The 19,551-nt window shown below is 44.0% G+C and overlaps 1 protein-coding gene across 3 annotated transcripts; it reads left to right on the top strand.

Moving 5' to 3' along the window:
* The first annotated feature begins 618 nt into the window (after positions 1-618).
* Positions 619-17,493, top strand: prrc2a (proline-rich coiled-coil 2A). 3 transcript variants are annotated; one of them, XM_086279241.1, is made up of 17 exons: positions 619-756; positions 6,715-6,866; positions 8,112-8,289; positions 8,414-8,510; positions 8,635-8,716; positions 8,800-8,943; positions 9,197-9,438; positions 9,552-9,640; positions 9,832-9,983; positions 10,555-10,657; positions 10,774-10,963; positions 11,449-11,541; positions 11,787-12,336; positions 12,514-12,770; positions 12,942-13,248; positions 13,399-13,621; positions 13,815-17,493. In XM_086279241.1, the coding sequence occupies exons 2-17, from the start codon at positions 6,752-6,754 to the stop codon at positions 16,834-16,836; spliced, it is 5,844 nt and encodes a 1,947-aa protein (XP_086135367.1). In that variant the 5' UTR covers positions 619-756; positions 6,715-6,751; the 3' UTR covers positions 16,837-17,493. The 3 variants fall into 3 exon arrangements, with proteins under 3 accessions (XP_086135367.1, XP_086135369.1, XP_086135368.1); XM_086279242.1 differs by lacking the exon at positions 619-756 and adding an exon at positions 778-954; XM_086279243.1 differs by lacking the exon at positions 11,449-11,541.
* Positions 17,494-19,551: the final 2,058 nt, after the last annotated feature.

A 19,551-nucleotide genomic window follows, 5' to 3' on the forward strand; every position in this document is an offset into this window, starting at 1 on the left:
CAATCCATGACTGATAAGTGCTTAACAAACAAACAAACAAACAAACAAACAAACAAACAAACAAACAAACAAACATTCCTCTGAAAATGGTCAGGTACAAAGACTGGACTGAAAATGAGTGAAAAAGCAGCCAATGGCCAAAGGAAAACTTTGAAAGATGTTCAGAAAGACTGGAGAAGTATAGTTCAAGACCACTTTAAAAAACAAGGACTGGCTCCTTCAAAGGTAATATAAAGAAACATGGCTCAAAGTCTTTGCACAGAGGTGGAAAAGTTTTAATTTTGTGTCTTTTAGCATTTTTATTTTCTATTATTATTATTATTTATTTATTTATGAAGTGATAAATACAGAAATCGTAACATATAAAAAATGTCAAATGTTTGTAATCAAATTTTTAGATTTCTGTTTATAAATGTATTACAATTAACATATATTAAAAAAGATAATGCACCATCTACATATTGAAAACGTGAAATTTCAGATTTCTATTGTAAAATTAATTGTTTAACTTTTCATGGATAAATTTGCTAGATATTTTTGGTATTAACTTTGCAATATTCACATTTCTTTCGGAGAGGCTTCACTTGCACTTTAAAAAACATAAGAGTGGCTTATTTATTTTACTGTAGAGGTCCCAAACGGCTCAGTAGCCGTTGACGGCTCTTTAGGCGACGGATCGAGTCCAGCATTAACCATTTTCTTTTACCCCCTTTTCATTTATTTTTGGGAGTTACAAAAAAAAGAAAAGGAGCACAAGTAAGCCGAATATCTTCTTTATCCATACGTTGCCGCTGGTATCAAAGTTAGAGCAAAGCCAGAGTGTGTTGGTTTGACTATGCGAGAGGATAACGTTGCTTAGCTAGCTGGGTCACTTGCTGGAAAGAGGCTATACGTGATAGCATAAGCTAACCTCACTCAGCGATACAACCTCGAGACAAGTCGGGACAAGACCAGGTCAGTGGTTGGGAAAATTGTGCATGTTTCCATGCGGACATTGGGCAGTTACATTGTACCGAAGAGACATTGTTACTCTTACCTCTGGGCAATGGCTCGGCGCATCTGTGAGGGTGTTTTTGGTTAAGGATCGAGGTTATTTTTATTTTTGTAAAGGCATAGCTAACGTTAGGTGGCTGTCTAGCTCATTAGCCTAGCTTGGCTAAGTGGTTGACTAGTATTCGCTAGCTTCTGAATTTAGCCACTTGTTTTTTTTTAGTGTGTAAACACACATTTATTTACCTTTTAGTAAAGGTCTCTGGGACGTTTGTGTGCTGATGAAATATCTGTTTACTATTAGATGTTTTTTTTCGTGGCTAGTGCTAACGGATAAACGTTAGCGAGGCTTCAGCTTTAGCTCGGAGGGTGTCCGATTAAAAGATGCTTCCGTTGCTCAGTATTGATGATTTGTCAGTGGTTGTTTTTTCCAGCACAGTTAAGTTGTATAGTGTAGTGTATTTTAAGTAGTATGTACCTACACAAGCCAGCTCTCTAATGCTACCCAACCGGCCTGGGTTAGTATGCACAGGGCCCATCTACACCGCCATTTTGTTTTGTTCATCTAATAAAAATCTGTGTTTTTTTTCTGCGTTACCCCGGGCCTCCCACTAACTGTAAGTAAGCATAACAGTTTGGTAAGGACGAGCAGTCGTAATGTCACTGTGTGATTCAAAGCATGGAGCTGACAAGCGGTGAGCTAAGTGATAGCTGCGAGGTGTTGAAAATACATTATGAAACATCAACGCAGTCCCCCTCCCAACGAGATCACCGAGGGCCTCTGTTAGCATCGAGCTGGTTAGCACCACAGGAGGAAAAAAAAAATAAGAAAAACATCACCGCTCCGGATGTTTCTGTTTTGCATATATATGTACAAGGCAATGATTCCTGGAGCTACTAGCTGATTTTTGCCCGTCGTAGTTGGTGTTGACGGTTAGCCTTTAGCTTCACGGGGCCTCTTTGTGGTATACGTTGCTGCACTTAGGGCTCCAGTTAATCCAACATCTAACTGACCAGCCATCCCACGACCTAATTTTCTAATCTCATCTGGTTATTGAGGCTGCCGCAGCTTCGTAGTTACCGTGTGCAACCTTTTTTAAAAAGTAATGAACGAAGGGTTATTTGTTTTTGTTTTTTTAAAAGTGATGTGTGTAAAAGCAAAAATCGTACATTTTGCTCCTTTGATGATCGTCAGTGCGCAGTAGAAGGCTGCATATTTGAGTCTTCAAGCATATCTTGGGAATGTGTTGCTGTTTGTGTTATGCAGCCATCTAATGAGACGTCTTCCCACCTTTCAGTTATTTAATGCTTGAGTCACTGTAGCACAGACCTATATCTCTATAATCACTGTTTTCTAAACACAGACAATTTAGATTGGCTTTCTCACGTCAGTATTAATTTTTTTATTGAAGCCAAGTGAATGAAATGATATGACGATGTGACAAAGTCTTCACGATCTTAGAGACCCGTGTGTTCGCAGTCATTGTGCCTAATGGGAGTAGGAGGTGGTGGCAGCAGTTTAACCTGATGGATGCAGCCAAATCACTGTGAATTGGACAGATGTCAGTGCCCTGTCTTTTATTGATGTGCAGTAAAATGAGTTCAAGCTAAAGGCCTGGCAGTTGCCATGGAGCCGAACCCTCTGTCTCAAGGCATGAAGAATATCATTTATAATGTGTTTCCATAGAAACCATGGTTCTGCTTTTTCCCCACCTTTTTTTTGAAATAATGTTCATCTGATAAGCAGTGAACGTCTGCTAACTAGGGTTGAACAGTATAGCCCTAAAATGTCATGATATTTTAAGAAAATTAGCAGTTTGGCATTATCCATCCTTTTCCATTGAGTTGCTGTATTTGATGACACACTTCTCGATTTGATGTTTGAATCAATTGAAGCAAGATGACAGCAGCAGCATTGTGGTGCAATAGTAGTGACACAGCATAAGTCAAACGTAGCACAAAAATAGCCTAGGTTTTGTTTTTCCTGGAATGTTTAAGGAGTATAAAATAACTGGTTAACACTTTAGAACAACAGTAAATAAAGTAACTTAACCTTAAGTCTTCCGGAGATTCATGGTATTGTCGCATATTTCTTGGGGTGTTGTGCTTTGGGTTGTGCATTTTAACCACCTGCTCATAGCCCTGCTTCACCACCTTGTAACCACATCAGTAATTTCCATCCACCATTTGCTCTTCCTGTCACATGGAGTGCAGTTAGCAAATTGCTCAGTGGAGCCATTTGTTTACATTTGAGTCGCACATCACTAGCTCCTAGTATCTCCTCCTTTATTAGCTGGTTGTACTTGATCATCTGTTTTTGCTTCAAGCACTGTAACAAGTTTTTTTTTTTTTCTACACTCAACAGGAACAGTTTTCTTGCATATTTTACAGAGCACTACTTTGGGAGGGGCTTCTTAGGTACTACGCAGCTCTTGCTATCAGACATGACAGGCTTGTCTTATTGTGTGCACTACAGATCATAAACGTATAATGTTGCTATATATGGTATGACATTTTTATAGCACATAAAAAATTATGCTGGTGTTATTGCTGTATTATAAATGGTGCAGTCATATGCTCCCATTAAACTGTATCCATATGGGCATATAGAGATCTGCTTATCTGAATTTATACAAATAGAAAATAGAACTGACATGTTGGCTCCAGGTTGCTGCTGATACAGTACCAAACCAGTACTAGTGTTCAGTTAATAAGCTGGAGTCTTTTCTCTCTTTATATATATATATATATATATATATATATATATATATATTTATTTATATTTATTAGGGGTGCAACGATATTCGTATCGATATTGAACCGTTCGATACAGTGCTTTCGGTTCGGTACGCATATGTATCGAACAATACAACATTTGTAATTTATTTTATCAACTTTCCTTCCGACGATGCTGTCTGTGTTGAGCGCTCAGTGAATCTGCGTTCGACTACTCCGCCTAGGCTGCACTGTCGAGCGCAGATCCACTGAGCGCTCAACACAGACAGCATAGTCAGAAGGAAGAGCGCAGGGCAAGCTAGCAAGACAGAAGTTAAGCTCTCCTTGCAACATTCAGATCTGGCGTTTGGAATTATTTTGGTTTTCATGTGACGTATGACCCTGAAGGTAAGCGAGTCATGGACTAAAGTAAAACAGTATGTTGGATGTGCCATGCAATGCTCAATTACATGGGTGGGAACTAGTGTGTTAGCGCAGTTAGCTCGTTAACGTGTTGGCCGTCTAGCCCCATGCACGGGGCGATCGGCGGTAGCTCGTTAACGGAGATTTGCCGTGTTGTGGCGTTAAGGTCATTTCAACGAGATCAACCTGAAAGCACTAGTGGGAACACAACGAATATGAGATACATATATATATATATATATATATATATATATATATATATATATATATATATATAAGGCAACAGTAGTCTACACATAAAGTTTTTTCTGACTTTTTGAACCAAATTGTTAAATAAATGCATCCAAAAGGTCTTTATTAAAAATCAGAAATGCACAGTTTATCTAATGTATTTGAATAGTGGATAGCTGGCTAGGGATTGTACTCAGTTGTGGATATGGACAACTGCAGACACTGTCGATAAAGACAGTTTTAAGTCTTGATGAAAGGTGCTGGCTTAGTTAGTACGTTATAGTATCTCTTGAATTGTAGATGGGACCTCGTGGTGAGGGATGACAAATTAAGACAAATTAAATTAAGGAATGACCCTGGCTATGTGTTAGTCCTATGCAGAGCTTTGCAGACCAATGTCTGCATGTTGTGTCTATGTATTGTCAGAAGGGGGAAGAGCTAAAACTGTGTAGACCAAAAGGTATGTGTTTGCGCTGTTATTTGTCCTTTAGTTTTAACCATTGCCACAGAGAACAAACTCATGTTTCTTTGTAGTGATGTGAAGCCAGGTGTTAAAAGTAATGAACACTGCAGCTCTGTGCTTCTCATGCTTATTTTCTTTATTAATATTATTTTTTTAACACTTCTTTCTCTCCGTGGTGAACTGCATTATCACCTCCTTTAATGTTCGACCCAACTTTTTAATCAGTCAGCATCCATCCTATGCATGCATATCATCACTGCTACATGCTTTTTTATTAATTAATTAATTTTTTGGCTGTGGGGGACTGCATACAAGCACATTCAAGCACATCTTTGTAGGTTGACTAGCCAAATGCCTACCAAAATAAACATGAACATGCTACCATGAATTCTACTTTATTCTTTACTGCTTACTGCTCTTTGCACGCTAGTCTCTCCTTTCTAGCTAAGTACTTAACGTTTTGACACACATATTGGAGTAGAGTTGACTAGAAACCTGAAATTCAAATAATATTAACCAAGTTGTCAAGAATGCATTATGTTATCATAAAAATTGCAAGTGCTTCGACGCAAAGGGCAGTGAAGGCATTCCTGTCGCCTGACGTTTCCAGTCACGTGGCCACAATTCTTGGTTAAATTCAAAACTGTTGCAAACATACAAAGAAAAATTGTTGGCGTCACAGCTGTGAAACGCCTCTAAACCACTGTTGCTTTATTGTTAGCCTCTTCCATGTTGTGTTAAGCTCTCCTGCTAGAAAAGTGGAATTGAACTGAATATATTTGTCTCATAGGTCACTCAGAGGTCACCAATATATTAGTCCAGCTTTTTGAGTCAGGATTGGACCATTATCTGATCCAAAAACTGTGTTGATTCTTGTCTTTATATGTTGTTGATTCACCAAATCCAAGTTAGATGACATTCAGCAATATGTGACAGAAAACTTATGGTCTTACCTATACACATGCTCAAAAGCTTTCAGTTAATTTTTATGTTACGAAGCTGGTTTCCTCGACTGTTGTCCACATTGTCATAGGGAAGTTGTTTAACTTCATAAGCCCCCTGTCTACAGACAGGTCAGTCAAAGTCACACCAGTCTTTACTAAGTTGCTAAGTGTTGAATGAATTCCTCAAAATATAAAAACAAGTGTTTTTAAATCAGATGTATCGGTCGTAAATGTAGCAGATGTTAAAATATATCAACTTGCAATCCTTTGTTTAAATTACTGATGGACAGGCTGAAAAATTGTGGGCTAATATTGATGTTTACAATAACACTTCAGCTAATAATGAGACAAGAGTTCTTGTGTTTTAATGTTTTTAAATGTATTTTTTGTATTTCCCACCTGTGTCAGAGAAACAAAGACTGTCTTCCTTTAGCCAGTGCAAAAGGAATGTAAAAAGTTAAATATGAGCCACTCATGTAGGTACATGGCATCTCATTAATTTGTTTAAAAATCAGTAAGTCTGGTATCAGATGATGCTGATATTTGCCAAATATTTTGTTGACATCTTTTTTGTCATTTGAATTGACAAAAAATTTAAAATGGAGGAATATTGCTTCAGACATAGAAGTAAAATTAAACCAGAAAAGCCCCAGAAAATGCTGTAAATTGCCAATTATTCTGATTCGTAGAAAAATTAAAAAAATAAACTAATCTGAGTGTATTATCCCTACGTGCTGTGTCATTGTGTTTCAGAATATCCTGTTTCATAGAATTATTAAAAGAAAGGTTTGCTACACCTATTAATCTGAAAGCAATTATACCTAATGTCAGCTGGAAGAAACATAACTGTATCATATCTGTAATCCCTTGTTAAATATAGTTAAAATTCAGCACTTTCATTCTCTTTCTGTGTATTCTTGTTATCCTTGTCTCTTCTTTCTTCTACAGTCTCAGGGCTCACCATACTCAATGAGCGGACAGCGCAATGTCAGATCGCTCTGGGCAAACTGCAAAGGGGAAGGAAGGCAAAACCAAGTATGCGTCTCTCAACCTGTTTGATACATACAAAGGAAAGAGCCTTGAAACACAAAAGCCTGTTGGTGAGTATCTTCAGAACACACTAGCTTTCACAGCATACATCCAGAGGGGGTGTATTATGAATCAGATTCAGCATAGCCAGGCTTTCTTTGAATTAGCTGGTTTGGTAAAACCTGAAAGTCAGAGCTTATGGCTATCACAACATATCATAATATGTAGATGATAACATTGTTATTATCTACATCCTCAACATACATCACTTTCTAAGCAGTTGTAACAGATTTCAAAGGGCTCTAATTAAATTCTGCCAGGTGGTGTGGTTTAGTAAAAACCTGTGCTGTCACTGATCATTTGAACCTTAAACAAACATATCTCAGTCGGATCTGCTCATTAGTGTGATTACAATTTTCTCGTTGTACTGTGTTTGCACCAACTAATGCAACTTTGAAGTGTTAGCTTAGGGTCTCCTTAATGGCGCTGCTTTTTAATACACAAAGTTTATCTATCTATCTATCTATCTATCTATCTATCTATCTATCTATCTGTCAGCACTGTTTTTTGATGAAACTGTGTTATACTGTTTGTTATTGACTAGTGTTTGCACTGACGTGTTAAAGAAATAACAAAGGGAAAAGGGGGTCCTGGAGGGTGAATGGCTCTCGAGGCTCGATGTATTAGCTGAGCTCCAGAGACACTGAGGCTGACCAGAGACAGAGGCTTACTTGTGGATGCTGTTTGACTTCTATGCTGAGACCCCAGTTTATGTTTTATTCAGAGGCTGCCCTCTAGATTCAAGCAGCTGTCCCCTTTCCCCGACTACAGACTTGCCCCCTCTTACATAGTGAAGGCCTGAAGCTGCTGTGGTTGCTCTGAGCCTTAGGAAAACAAATGAGGGATTGATATTCAGAACGGCTTCGCTTTTAGGCTTTTCCATGGTTCTGTAAGCATCAATGTGCTAATGCTTCTCTATAAAATTGTAATTGAAGTGGGTTTGCTGAATGTTTTTAATAACGTCAAGAGAGTTTTTTTGTTTGTTTGTTTAAAAATATAAATAAATCCACATTCATTAGAATCACCAGACTAAAACCACCACGTTTTTAGCCTTCTCAGTGATTCAGCACCCTAGTTTTACATCCAGAAAGTAATCAGAACGCCATCCCTGTTTTCAGGCTCCCTCTGGATTTCACCAGTGTAGGGTTTCAGTGGTCCATCTGTGCTAGCGACTTCCTGCTGTTACAACCAAATTTCCCCTTGTGGGACAATTAAAGAATTATTGCTATTCTATTCTATTCTTGTTTCCATATCAGTTCCCCCACGCCATGGCCTGCAGTCTCTTGGTAAAGTTGCCTCTGCGCGGCGTATGCCACCCCCTGCCAACCTGCCCAGTCTGAAGGCAGAGAACAAAGGCAACGATCCTAACGTCTCGCTCGTTCCCAAAGACGGCACAGGATGGGCAAGCAAACAGGAAGCAGCAGACCCAAAGAGGTAAGAAAGCTGTAATCAAACACCTTTAAGTTATTGGGTGTTAATGTAACAAGTAGTTTTATTCTTGTGTGATTGCTTGTTGCATTCGGTCTGAAGACTTGTATGTCTGCTTTTTCCCTCTCAGTACCGATGCATTGTCAGCACCGCAGCCGGAGTCGCAGCAGCCTGTGGCTTCACAGACACCTGCACCGACCCGCCCGAGAACCCCGCAAGCTTCAGAGGTACACGTTATCTCCATAACATTAAAACAGAATATACCCTGAGTAATGGTTGCTGAAAGACATCTAGCACTACTAGCTGGCGTGTATCATATGGTATTTGACTTTGTGTGTGCACCGTGTTCAGGCTCTGGCCCCAGCTTCAACCCAGGCCGTAGGGGCAAGGTCCTGGGCACAGGCCAGTGGAACACATGGAACACAAGGGGATGGTGAGTCCTTCTTTTGCTGCATGTCCTTCAATGGGTTTGTTTGTTTGCAACTCAGCCCCTATTTTCATCATATGTTTTTGCAGGTGGAAAGGGATCAAACCTACCGTCGCCATTCTCTCGCGAGGAATTTCCCACCCTGCAGGCGGCTGGCGACCAGGACAAAGCTGGCAAAGAACAGGGCACTGCAGATCAGTGGTATGGGCCCGGACCAAGCCTCCGCCCCCAGAGTGAGTAATGCAAGCTTTGTCTCTAATAATTTGTCATCCACTTATTTGTCTATGGTAGTTTGGAGAGAAACACCTCGGGCAGGATTTTCATTTGTATTTATTTATTTTTGAACTTTACTAATTGACAGTATTGTTATTCATTGCTTTTCACATTCATAATCATAAAAAATGACTTTCCATTCTTGTTCTGATTACATAAAAGTCCATAAATCATACTAACCACTCCGTCCTCTCCTGTCTTCACTGTCCTCAGACGTTACAAGTTGGCGGGATGGTGGGGGCCGAGCCCTGGCACCCACCCTGCCTGGGGAGGGGGTAACCGAGGGTGGCACTGGTGGAGCTCTGGTGATGGATGGGACAGCAGGGGTCCCCCCTCCAAACTCACAGAACCACGGGCCACCTAGGAACCCTCCTGCAGGCAGCCCCGCCCTGCCCTTGCCCCAGCCTCCTGTGGGGCCTGGGTTCCCCCAATATCGAGGGATCATACCCCCCTTCGTAAGTGTTAGTTTTCTTTTATTAGCATTTATCTTTATCTTCTCGCCCAAATAAATAAACAAACAAAAACAAAAGAAATGGGTGTCTGAACTGGATCTGTTATTACTCCCTAGATGTATCCTCCCTATCTGCCCTTCCCGGGCCCCTATGGGCCTCAAGGGCCCTACAGGTACCCACCACCTGGTGAAGGGACAGCTCCAAGGTATGTTCACTGAGATGCTACTTCATCTACTTTTAATTTCACTGTGGAGGGAAAATGTTCTTCAGTGCAGTCAAATGGCCTATAGTTTAACTCCTAAGTAATCAAGAGCTGCTTTTTTTGGGCCATGCTTTTTTTTTTTTTTTTTTCTCTCCATCATATCCCTTAAAAAAGAACCTCCCCCATTATTTCAGGTTCTCTCGTGGGCCGGTTGGTCCTGAGAGCAGGTCACAGGGCGGTCCACGCGATGTGGGTGGAGAGGTGGTAAAGCGACCCTCCATTTTAAAACAAGACGATTTGAAGGAGCTAGATGAGCTGGACCACGATGGAGACGAAGGCTGGGCAGGTAAAAAAAAATTTAAATAAAATAAAATTCCATTCACAAAGGTGAAACATCATAAAACTGGTTCTAAGTTTGTAAGCCACCTCCAAATATACACTAAAACAGTGTTTTTGTTAAATGAAGTTATTTTCTTTTTGAAGTTGTTCCTATCTATAATAAAAACAGAATGTTTTCTGTTTGGAGGAGGGCTCTAAAGCATGCAGAAACAGAAATTTTAACAAATGGCTTTAAAACAATAATAATTGGTTACTTTTAATGTTGTTACAGACCTAGAACAAGAATCATAACCTTCTGTGTTTTAAGTAAAGACTTGTTTTTGTGTGTCTTGCTTATGCAAGTTAATTTAGTTCAGCTGTGCAGAGCGTGTTCTGCCGAGCCTTCCTTTTTCTGCTTTCGAGGATTGCTGTTGTTGGTGCATATCAAATTTCATGCTGATCCGTCCAGCATGGTTTAAGTTGCTGGAGGGAGGGAGAAGGATTAGTGATGGTTGCTGAATAATGTTACACTGTGGATGTTTGGCACAAACATGGTTCTGATGGCTTCCATTTTGTTTTTTGTTGTTTTGCTGAAACAGGAGCTCATGAGGAGATAGATTACTCCGCCAAGCTGAAATTCAGCGATGATGAAGGAGAGGAAGAGGGAGAAGAGGATAGAAACGAGAGCAAGATTGATCCGCGGTGAGTGACTAAGTACATTTAATGTGTGATAAATTACAGTACTCTTGGGGGGGGGGTTGTTGTTGTTGTTTTTCTAGATATTATTCACTTACATTTTTTGTCCTTCTTGTCCTCAGTGATCAGCAGAGGTCTCAGGATGCCCCCAATGCAACCTCTCACTCTCGAGCCTCAGACAGCGGTGGAGAGACCCGCAGGACCCCTCCCTCTAATGTTGACAATGGCCCCCAACCCCCCTCCAGCAAGCCAGGATGGGCCGAGGAGGGAGGTAGTGGTTGGGTGAGCCAGGGAGCGCCATCCGCCTATCAGGTACTGTGTTGAACAGCAGTAACAACAAGACATTTTTCACTGCAGGAACCTGTGGGCTCTTTTAGGAACCATCCCTTTAGGACCTCTTAAAGGGGTGTTTTCAGACCAAAAAAAACTTACCTATAACTACTATGCAGGTGAGGAAGAGAAGCAACGTAGAATTGTCCTCTTGAATCCCTCGATATTTTTTTTGGGTTTTTTTGGAACAGGAAGATTTGTGGTGAATCCTACACCGCAATGGGAACAGGCTTAAACGGGCTGATTTGGGGTTGTAAATGTGTGCTCTGAGTTCCTGCAGTGGATAAGGCCCTATGGTTTTACCTTACATTGAGGCCTTGTGAAGTTTTCAAATTGAAAACAGGTTACAGAGTTAATTCTGTTAAGGCAAGACTTTTTTAGTGGGCAGGCATGTGTGAGTGTCTGTATTTTGCATCAGTGTAGATCATTGTGGTGGACCTTAGCTAACTGTGTCTGCCTGTATACAGGGGCGCAGGCCTGGATTGGGTGGTCCCCAGGAGCAGCCCTCCCCCCCACCTGGGCCGCTCCTCGGACCAGGGCCCTACTCCTTTTACCGACAGGTAGACATCAGGACAGGGCCTCATAGAATAATCATTTCTGTCATTGCCTCATCCACCACCTACGGGTCTTATAGCCAAGTCATTTTTAGTTTTAAGTTCCCTTTTCCCCCCCCTTCACTTTGGTTTTTGTTACAGTGGAGATTATCATTCATACATACATTTCTACTTTTTAAAAGATTACAGTAATTTCACTTGGAAGGTTAAAAACTTCATGATAAAACATTCAGTGTTTTCTAACTCCTCAGGATCGGCCCCACAATCAGGGAGCCTCTCTTGGCCAGGGGAAACCTGCCCCTGCCCAGCATCAACCAGCAGCAGGAGCCCCTAACCCTCTTACACAGCCTGGTCTGCTGGTTCATGCAGCCCAGGGGGATGATGAGGACGAGACGTGGCGTCAGCGCAGGAAGCAGTCATCCTCTGAGATTTCTGCTGCTGTTGAGCGAGCTCGTCGCAGGCGTGAAGAGGAAGAACGCAGGATGGAGGAGGAGAGACGTGCAGCCTGTGCGGAAAAGCTGAAGAGGCTGGATGAAAAGCAGCAGCAGCAGAGCAGCAACACAAGTGCTGCTGGTGGTGGTGGCGGCAGCAAAACCCCTAGCCTTGATGGAAATTCAACAGCTGCTATGGCAGGCAGCCCAAGTCCATCAGTTTCAGCTTCCTCCCCTAATATCAGCCAGCCTCCTTCCCCCTGCGTGGACTCTGAGGAGCCTCCAGTGCTAGCTGTCCCGTCAGGAACAGGTCCAGCTGGTAATGACCGCCAGCGACCCAGCAGCAACAGCAGTTATGACTCTGGTGCAGGTGAGTTTCTCAGATGCAAATGGCCTGAAACACAGACCTATCCTGACAAAAATCATCAAGAAGCATTCAAGTAAATAACATTTCTATTCTTTATTTAATATAGCATTTTAAGTAAATACACCACATAATAATCATGATGACTACAGATTTAACCCTGCAACTTTGTTCTTGATTTAGATACCCAACAGTGTCCCCAGTTGGCTGCACCACAGCCGCAGCAGCCCACACTGGATGTACCTTTACTAGGAGAGAGTAAGGAAGAAGCTGTGAGCACTCCTCACATCCGTACAGGAAGTGGAGGCGAAAGAGGAATCGACCAAGTAAAGGTCGAAAATATCGGAGGGGGATCCGGTCGTCAAGCTGGTGGCCCTCCTGGCCAGGGCTACTCAAAGTATCAGAAGTCTCTTCCACCTCGATTTCAGAGGCAGCAGCAGGTTTGTTTTTGTTTTTTTTTCCAAACGTAAGAGAGAAATTCAGTTAAAAGTTGTTGTTGCATTCTGATTGAGCAGGGCCACTGTGATTTTCTCTTTTTACTTTTTTTCCCTCAAAGGGAAGTGCTTTTAAACAACCTGAGTGATTGCATTTTTCCATTCACTTCTCTGTAGGAGCAACTCCTAAAGCAACAGCAGCAGTGGCAACAGCAACAGCAGCAACAACACAGCCAGGCATCACAAAGTCAGCTGTCCCCACAGACCCAGGCTCCACAAGGTCCTTCACCAGGTTCAACTCCCCAGCCTGTACCTGGACCTAAACAGGGCGGACCCTTGTATCAGCCTGGCGGTATGGTTCGACCTCCACCCTTACCATTGAATTTTGACCCTCGGTGGATGATGATGCCCTACATGGACCCTCGTATGATACAGAGTCGCCCTTCACCCATGGAATACTATCAGGCCGGCATGCATCCTTCTGGTAAGTGGATGCATAAACACAAGTAATAAAATTAAATCAGGAAATATTGCAGTATTACAGGCCATGCTTAAAATGTTCAGTGGTATTGTGTTACTGTGAAGTCACAATGTTGGCTGTTGACTTAGATATTTTTCTTAAAATTTTACTCAGGGCTTATTGGGCGTGAGCGGTCTGATTCTGGGGGGTCTGGTTCAGACCCCTTTGACAGACAGCAACAGCATCCAGGGCATCCTCACCGTGGGACTCCCCCTATGGATCCTAAGCTGGCCTGGGGGCCTGAGGTGTTCCCTGGAGGAGGGGAAAACCGTGGGCTAACTTCTCCCCTGAGACAGAAGCAGGCATCGGAGGATGATGATGTGGCCAAAGGGCCCAGGTATGGATACTCGTTTTGTTTTGTTTGAGTGAGATCGAAGATAAAACCTCCTTCTTTACTGTTAGATTGTTGCTATATAGAGCAATTATAAAAGTGTCCATGTAAGTTTGTATTGTTTTTTTTTTAATCATCTGTGTTTTCATTTATTGAGTGAATAAGTTGCTATTTTGTATTCTGTCTTTCTTTATCATAGGAGCGACACTCCTCCACACCGCATGCGAGAGGGTGGATTGGGACCCATTCAGCAGCCCAGCTCTGCATCTGGGACATCCAATCAAACCCCACCCCCTGTTGGCAACCAGGGAGGCAGCCATCACCCTCATCACTACATCGGCGGACAGAGCAACTACAGCAACTTCCCCGATCAGGGCGCAAGGATGCCTCCTCACCAGCATCAGAGGGCGGGTGAAAGGGGAAGCCAGCCACATGGGTTCCCCCACCAGGATGAAGGGCCTGCCCGAGGAGCTCAGCAGGGCCAGATATGGGGAGCCCCACATCCTCACTATGATCGTAGCGGGCGCCCAGATCATCCTCCTGTTGAAAGCAACTCTCACCTCCACCACCCTCACAGCCACCACCCTCAACAGCCTCACTTCCCTCTCCATCCCCATAAGCCAGAGAACAGAGGTGGTGAGGCCCCAGCTAAGAAGACTGACTCTTCTCCTCCTCTTCACCAACCTTCCCTCTCATCCTCCTGCTCCTCTTCCTCCTCTTCCTCCTCCGCCAGGGAGGATGGGAATGTCAAAGTGGCACCGCACCATCACCCATCACAGAGAGAGAGCGAAACCAGTGTCGGGCACAGTCACGCTGAAAGAGGCAGCAGTGGTAACGCTGGAGGTGGTGGCCATGTGAAACAAGAGAAGACAGGTCCGGCATATACTTCCCATTCAGCCAACACTTCTAGCCCACCTCTGGCTCAACTTGGCAGCCACAGTCAGCCCCCACAGCAGCAGCATCCTCATCCTAAATCAAACCAAAGAGGAGGGCGGGAGCATAAGACAGAGACACACTGGGGTCCACGGCCTGGCAGCAATACTACTGGGGGTTCCTCTCACGGAAGGAGGGGCAACAATGCAGGAGGTGGGAACAACTCCCGTGGAGGAGAGGACTCTTCCAACACTCCATTGGACCACAAACCCTCCAACCAATCAGGAGGGAGCAATGCCAACAGGAGGGCTGGGCCCATTAAGAAGCCAGTGCTGAAAGAAATCAAGAGAGAGGCAATGGATGCAGATGGAGGAGAAAAACAAGGCACAGGATTTGGAAAAGATAAAGAGCAAGATGGTGGACAGCCTGTCTCTATGAAGCAGGATGCCTCCTCCAACTCTCAGAACACATCAGTTTCATCTAAGGACGAGCCACCCCAGACAGCCAAACCCAGAAATGGTGGAAAAGAGCGATCCTCAGCTGGAGGAGGGTCAGGTAGAGGTCAAAAAGATGTAGACACTACTTCATCAGGTTTTTCAGGGTCCTCCTCCAGGAGAGACAGAGACCGTTCCTTTGAAAAGGGAGGCAACATCTCTCACCACCATGGAGTCCCCCAGAAAGGCGGCAGAGCCAGCAGAGGAAGAGGGGGAGAATTCTATGGGCGAGGCCGTGGGTACCGGGGCACCTACATGGCTAGTGCTGGACCCACAGGTGGAAGCCGGGGCAGAATGGGTGGCAGGAGTGGAAGAGACTACCGCTCAACAGCCGGTGGTGGCCATCATCAGGAATCCAAGGGTGAAGGAGCCAGTGGAAGGCATGGTCAAGATCGGTCCCAGCATAACCCAGCCAGGGCCAGAAACCGCAGTGAAACCCGCAGTGAGGGCTCAGAGTATGAAGAAATCCCCAAGAGGAGGAGGGAGAGAGGCTCTGAGACGGGCAGCGAGAGTGGAGCAAGCGATGTCGGCCACTCGGACAAAGAAGACAGCCAGAAATCGAACACCAAGAATGGCTCTGATAACACCACTAGCAGTGTAAACATTTCATCTGCTCCACCCAGAGGCTCCCAGGCCCGTGTCTTCACCCCTAGGGGTGTGCCCTCTAGAAGGGGCAGGGGTGGCGGAGGTGGAGGAGGAAACATCTACAGGAGTAGTGGCAATATGGGAGCAACAGCTGGGGGACACCGTGTTGGGCCCAGCTCAGGCTCGCATGGTGGGTCCTCCAAGTCTTCAGCTTCAGCCCGGAAACAGCAAGGTCCGCCACAGAGCTCTGGGCATAAAGACTTAGGCCGAGGAGGAAATGCTGGTGAGAAGAAGGACAAGGTGGCTGATGGAAGTCAAACTCAAAGTCAGGGGACCAACCCCCCTCAGCCGTCTCTGCCTGCTACAACAACCTCTGCTACTCTGGTTTCCACTGAAAATGGTGGAGTTGCGACCCAGCAAACTTCTGCAAAACCTGTGTCAAACTCTGGAGGGCCAAATGCTCTTCCTCTTCCTTCTAATCGTGGCTTTGAGCGACCACCTAGGCGCCGTCGTCATGGGCGATCCCAGCACCAGCAGGACAAGCCGCCCCGCTTCCGGAAACTGAAGGAGCGGGAGAATGCTGCTCGTATCAACGGCAGTGTGGGGGTCATTGGTGGAGAAAGGCCCTCATCTCCTTCCATGAATTCTGTGCAAGATGGTAACGGAGCCCCAGTCTCTGCTCCCATGACAGGAAATGCTCAGAATGCTACCCACAACGCCACATTAACGGCCAACAGTAACAACAGTGGCGGGCATCTCAGTAATGCGAACAGCCACCACCATCACCACTACAACCAGGGCAGTGTGGGTCCCACGCACCCACAGCACCCCCACGGTGCCAAGTCGCCTGACTTCACCAACCAGAACTCAGACCAAGCCAATGAGGAGTGGGAGACAGCTTCTGAGAGCAGCGACTTCACAGAGTTCAGAGACAGAGAGGGGGGAGGGGGAGGAGGAGGAGGGAAGTCGTATGCTTCTCATCACCACCACCACATGGGAAGAGGCGGAGGAGGAGGAGGAGGCGGCAGCATCGTGGAGCGTGAGATGACGGGTAAAGAACCCTCTGCTAACAAACGAAGCTTCTCGAGTCAGCGTCCTGGGATGGAGCGGCAGAACCGGAGGGTCAACACCGGAGGACCTGGAGGTGGTGGAGGGGGGGGAAGAGGCCCCCGTGGCCCACCTGGCGGCGGCCCTGGTGGACCTGGCAGCGGAGGCGGCAACCGGGGAGAGAAGCGTGGCAACTGGCCCTCACCGAAAAATAGGAAGTGACGGAATATGCGACATTTCAGTTAAACCCCACCCACATTAACCCCCACCCTGTTACGCCTTTAATCCCTTTTGATCGTAATTTCACAGCTTATCTGTTGGCATTAGTGCTTTGTACAGTAAATGGAGATGGTATTCACCCCTCCTTCCCCACCCAGTCACCTCTTTCACCTTTGCATCATCCTCGTATCTGCCATCCGTTCTTGTAAATTTCTCAGTCTGTTCCATCTTGCTCTCTGTTCATTTGTGCCCCACCCTCTCTTTTTTTTTTTCTTTCTTTTTTTCTTTTTTTTTAACTCTTCCTCACCCCGGTTGGATTTGACAAGCATGTGATTGTTCAATTGGTGGGCGGGGGGGTTACACCTCATTTTGACAGAAGACAGTCACACTGAGCTCCACACACACTCACACATACAAGCACAAATGTGACATCTTTAAAACCCCCACAAAGAGCATGTGAGGTCACTTGAGCCCAGAAGGAAAATGTGGGATTAAATTGGCATGAATATTTGGATCGGCCAAACTTTTATATTTATGTGTCTGTGTATATTTCTGTCACACTCTGGCCTCGTGTGGTTTTCTGTATTGCAGTTGTGCATCACTTCCTTCACAAGTGAAAGGGGTGCAGCTACATCTTTTAATAAGAACAATGTACCATAAGACGTTTTGTTTCTGTCTTTTGTTTGGCCTCGTGTCAGCTCTGATTTTTCAGCCTCGTGAGGAATTTTAGGGGTGTGTGTGTGTGTGTGTGTGTGCGCGCGCGCGCGCGCGTGTGTGTTTTCTCTCTTCAACAAAGCAAGTCATTAAACTAAATTTTTACTAAAAATGTCCAAATTCCTCCTCTGACTGACTTTTTGGTCCGATTACTGTGATGAGACCTGTTAAAGTACTACTGCTCAGTGATTGGTCTTTATATCAATGTTTCTGCTGCTTGTTCAGGTCGATGGTTTGAATTTTGTTTTTATTTTTTGAATGATCTGCTCTGACATTTCATTATAATTATAATTGTTATTTTCTTTTTTCTTTAAAGAGGAGGTTTTTGGCCTCGTCGTAGCATCTTCACCTGCAGAATTTCTGCACACTGCAAAAATCTAAAGTTTCCCCCCACAGACAGTAGTTTGAAGCTCCCTTTCTTTGAGTTCCGTTTGCCCTCCTGAAGACTGTATCGATGGCGTGATGGCTTTATTTTAATATCTATTATTTTCTCGGGGTGACTTCCATTTTAATGGAAATGTGTTTTTCCCTCCTTTCAAGTTGGGGGGAATGAATTAAATGAAAATGTAGGTCATGATAGAATAAAGCAGATGTTTGACTTTTCCTGAAATTGTTTATGCTTCGATAGATGATCGAGTATGTTCTAATAAGCACTCCTTGTAGTATAACAAACATCCACTTTTGCTGGTTCTTTTCCTCTTCTTTTGTGTTAATGACTTGGGCAAGTTACACATGATAAAGCAGGACGGGGTACTCTGTCTGGGCCCAGAGTACACAGCTAAGGCCAAGTGTTGTACACCCCTCTGCTTGTCGTAGCAGAGGCTCCTCGCACCAAGAAGGACTCCTTGTCTGAGGTATGAAGTATTTTTCACAGGCGTGTTTACTCGGGAAGGCTGTTTTCGTTTGGACGGCAGCAAGCGGGAGCTCAAATTAAAATTCAGGACTTAAAGCCGAACCGGGGGGTGACCGAGCGTCGCCTTCTGCAGTTTGCTGCACGGTTTTCAAGATTTTACTTGCAACAATTAATGCTGACCTGAAGTGAGGAAATGTGGGATCGATGTAAGATTACACACTCAAACACAAGTTTAAGAGAGACAGAAAGACTGGAGACAACAGCAAAGGTGAACTAACATGTTTTCACATCTTCATCAATTCTGTCACTGCTGTAAGTTGGGGTTCGTTTGTTTACTGACAACAGTGTGAAGGTTGTCTCTGGGATGTTGTGAGTAGGGCATTTGATGATTTGTGTATGTGTGCGTGTACGTGAGCGTGTATGTACGTGTGCTTGGTTGTTTTGTTTTTGGTTTTGTTTTTTTCTGGTGTCTGTGTAATAACGAGGGGGGGGGGTTAAGGGTGGGGGACCAGAGGGTTATAACATGAATGGCGAGCACTTTTCTGCCTTGTTTGCCCGCGAGTGATTTAACCAATTATTATTATTAAGACAATTCTACTGTTTCTTAAATACATCCACATATATATACATTCAGCTGTGTGTATATGTTCATCCAGATTAAGAATCTGCAGTGGGAAACGTCACCAGTTGGTTTTCTTTTGTGTAATTTAAGCATACGTTCATCAGCAGGCAAGCGAAGTTGGACATATTTTATTTTTCCACTATGACTTCTGAGCATGAACACACGTGGGTGCAGCTTGCCTTGCCTGTTACTGGTTTCTTCATTGATAGCTATACTCTTTAACACTGGCTCAAAGAGTCCTTCATCCCTCCTTAACTCTTAATGTTGATGTGCGCATTATTGTATGTACCCATGTTAAAAACAAAAGTGTATTCCAGATAAAAGAGAGAAAAAATTACTCAAGATTGTATTATGTTTCCAGCATTACTGAGGTACCTGGAGTGGGTCAGACTTTTTTTTTTTTTGTTTTTTTTAGCATTTATGGTTTTATTAATGGAACCGTAATATACACACATGTATGTATATTGGTATGTATCTAAGTTTTTGTCTACCCCAACTTACATTCCCACAAACAAATGTTGCCATTTTT

Source organism: Aulonocara sp. 'chitande type north' Nkhata Bay, linkage group LG22 (genome assembly GCF_057382095.1).
Source record: "Aulonocara sp. 'chitande type north' Nkhata Bay isolate Kocher_YH1m ecotype deep benthic linkage group LG22, A_spYH_male_GT1.1, whole genome shotgun sequence".
NCBI classification, from domain to species: domain Eukaryota; kingdom Metazoa; phylum Chordata; class Actinopteri; order Cichliformes; family Cichlidae; genus Aulonocara; species Aulonocara sp. 'chitande type north' Nkhata Bay.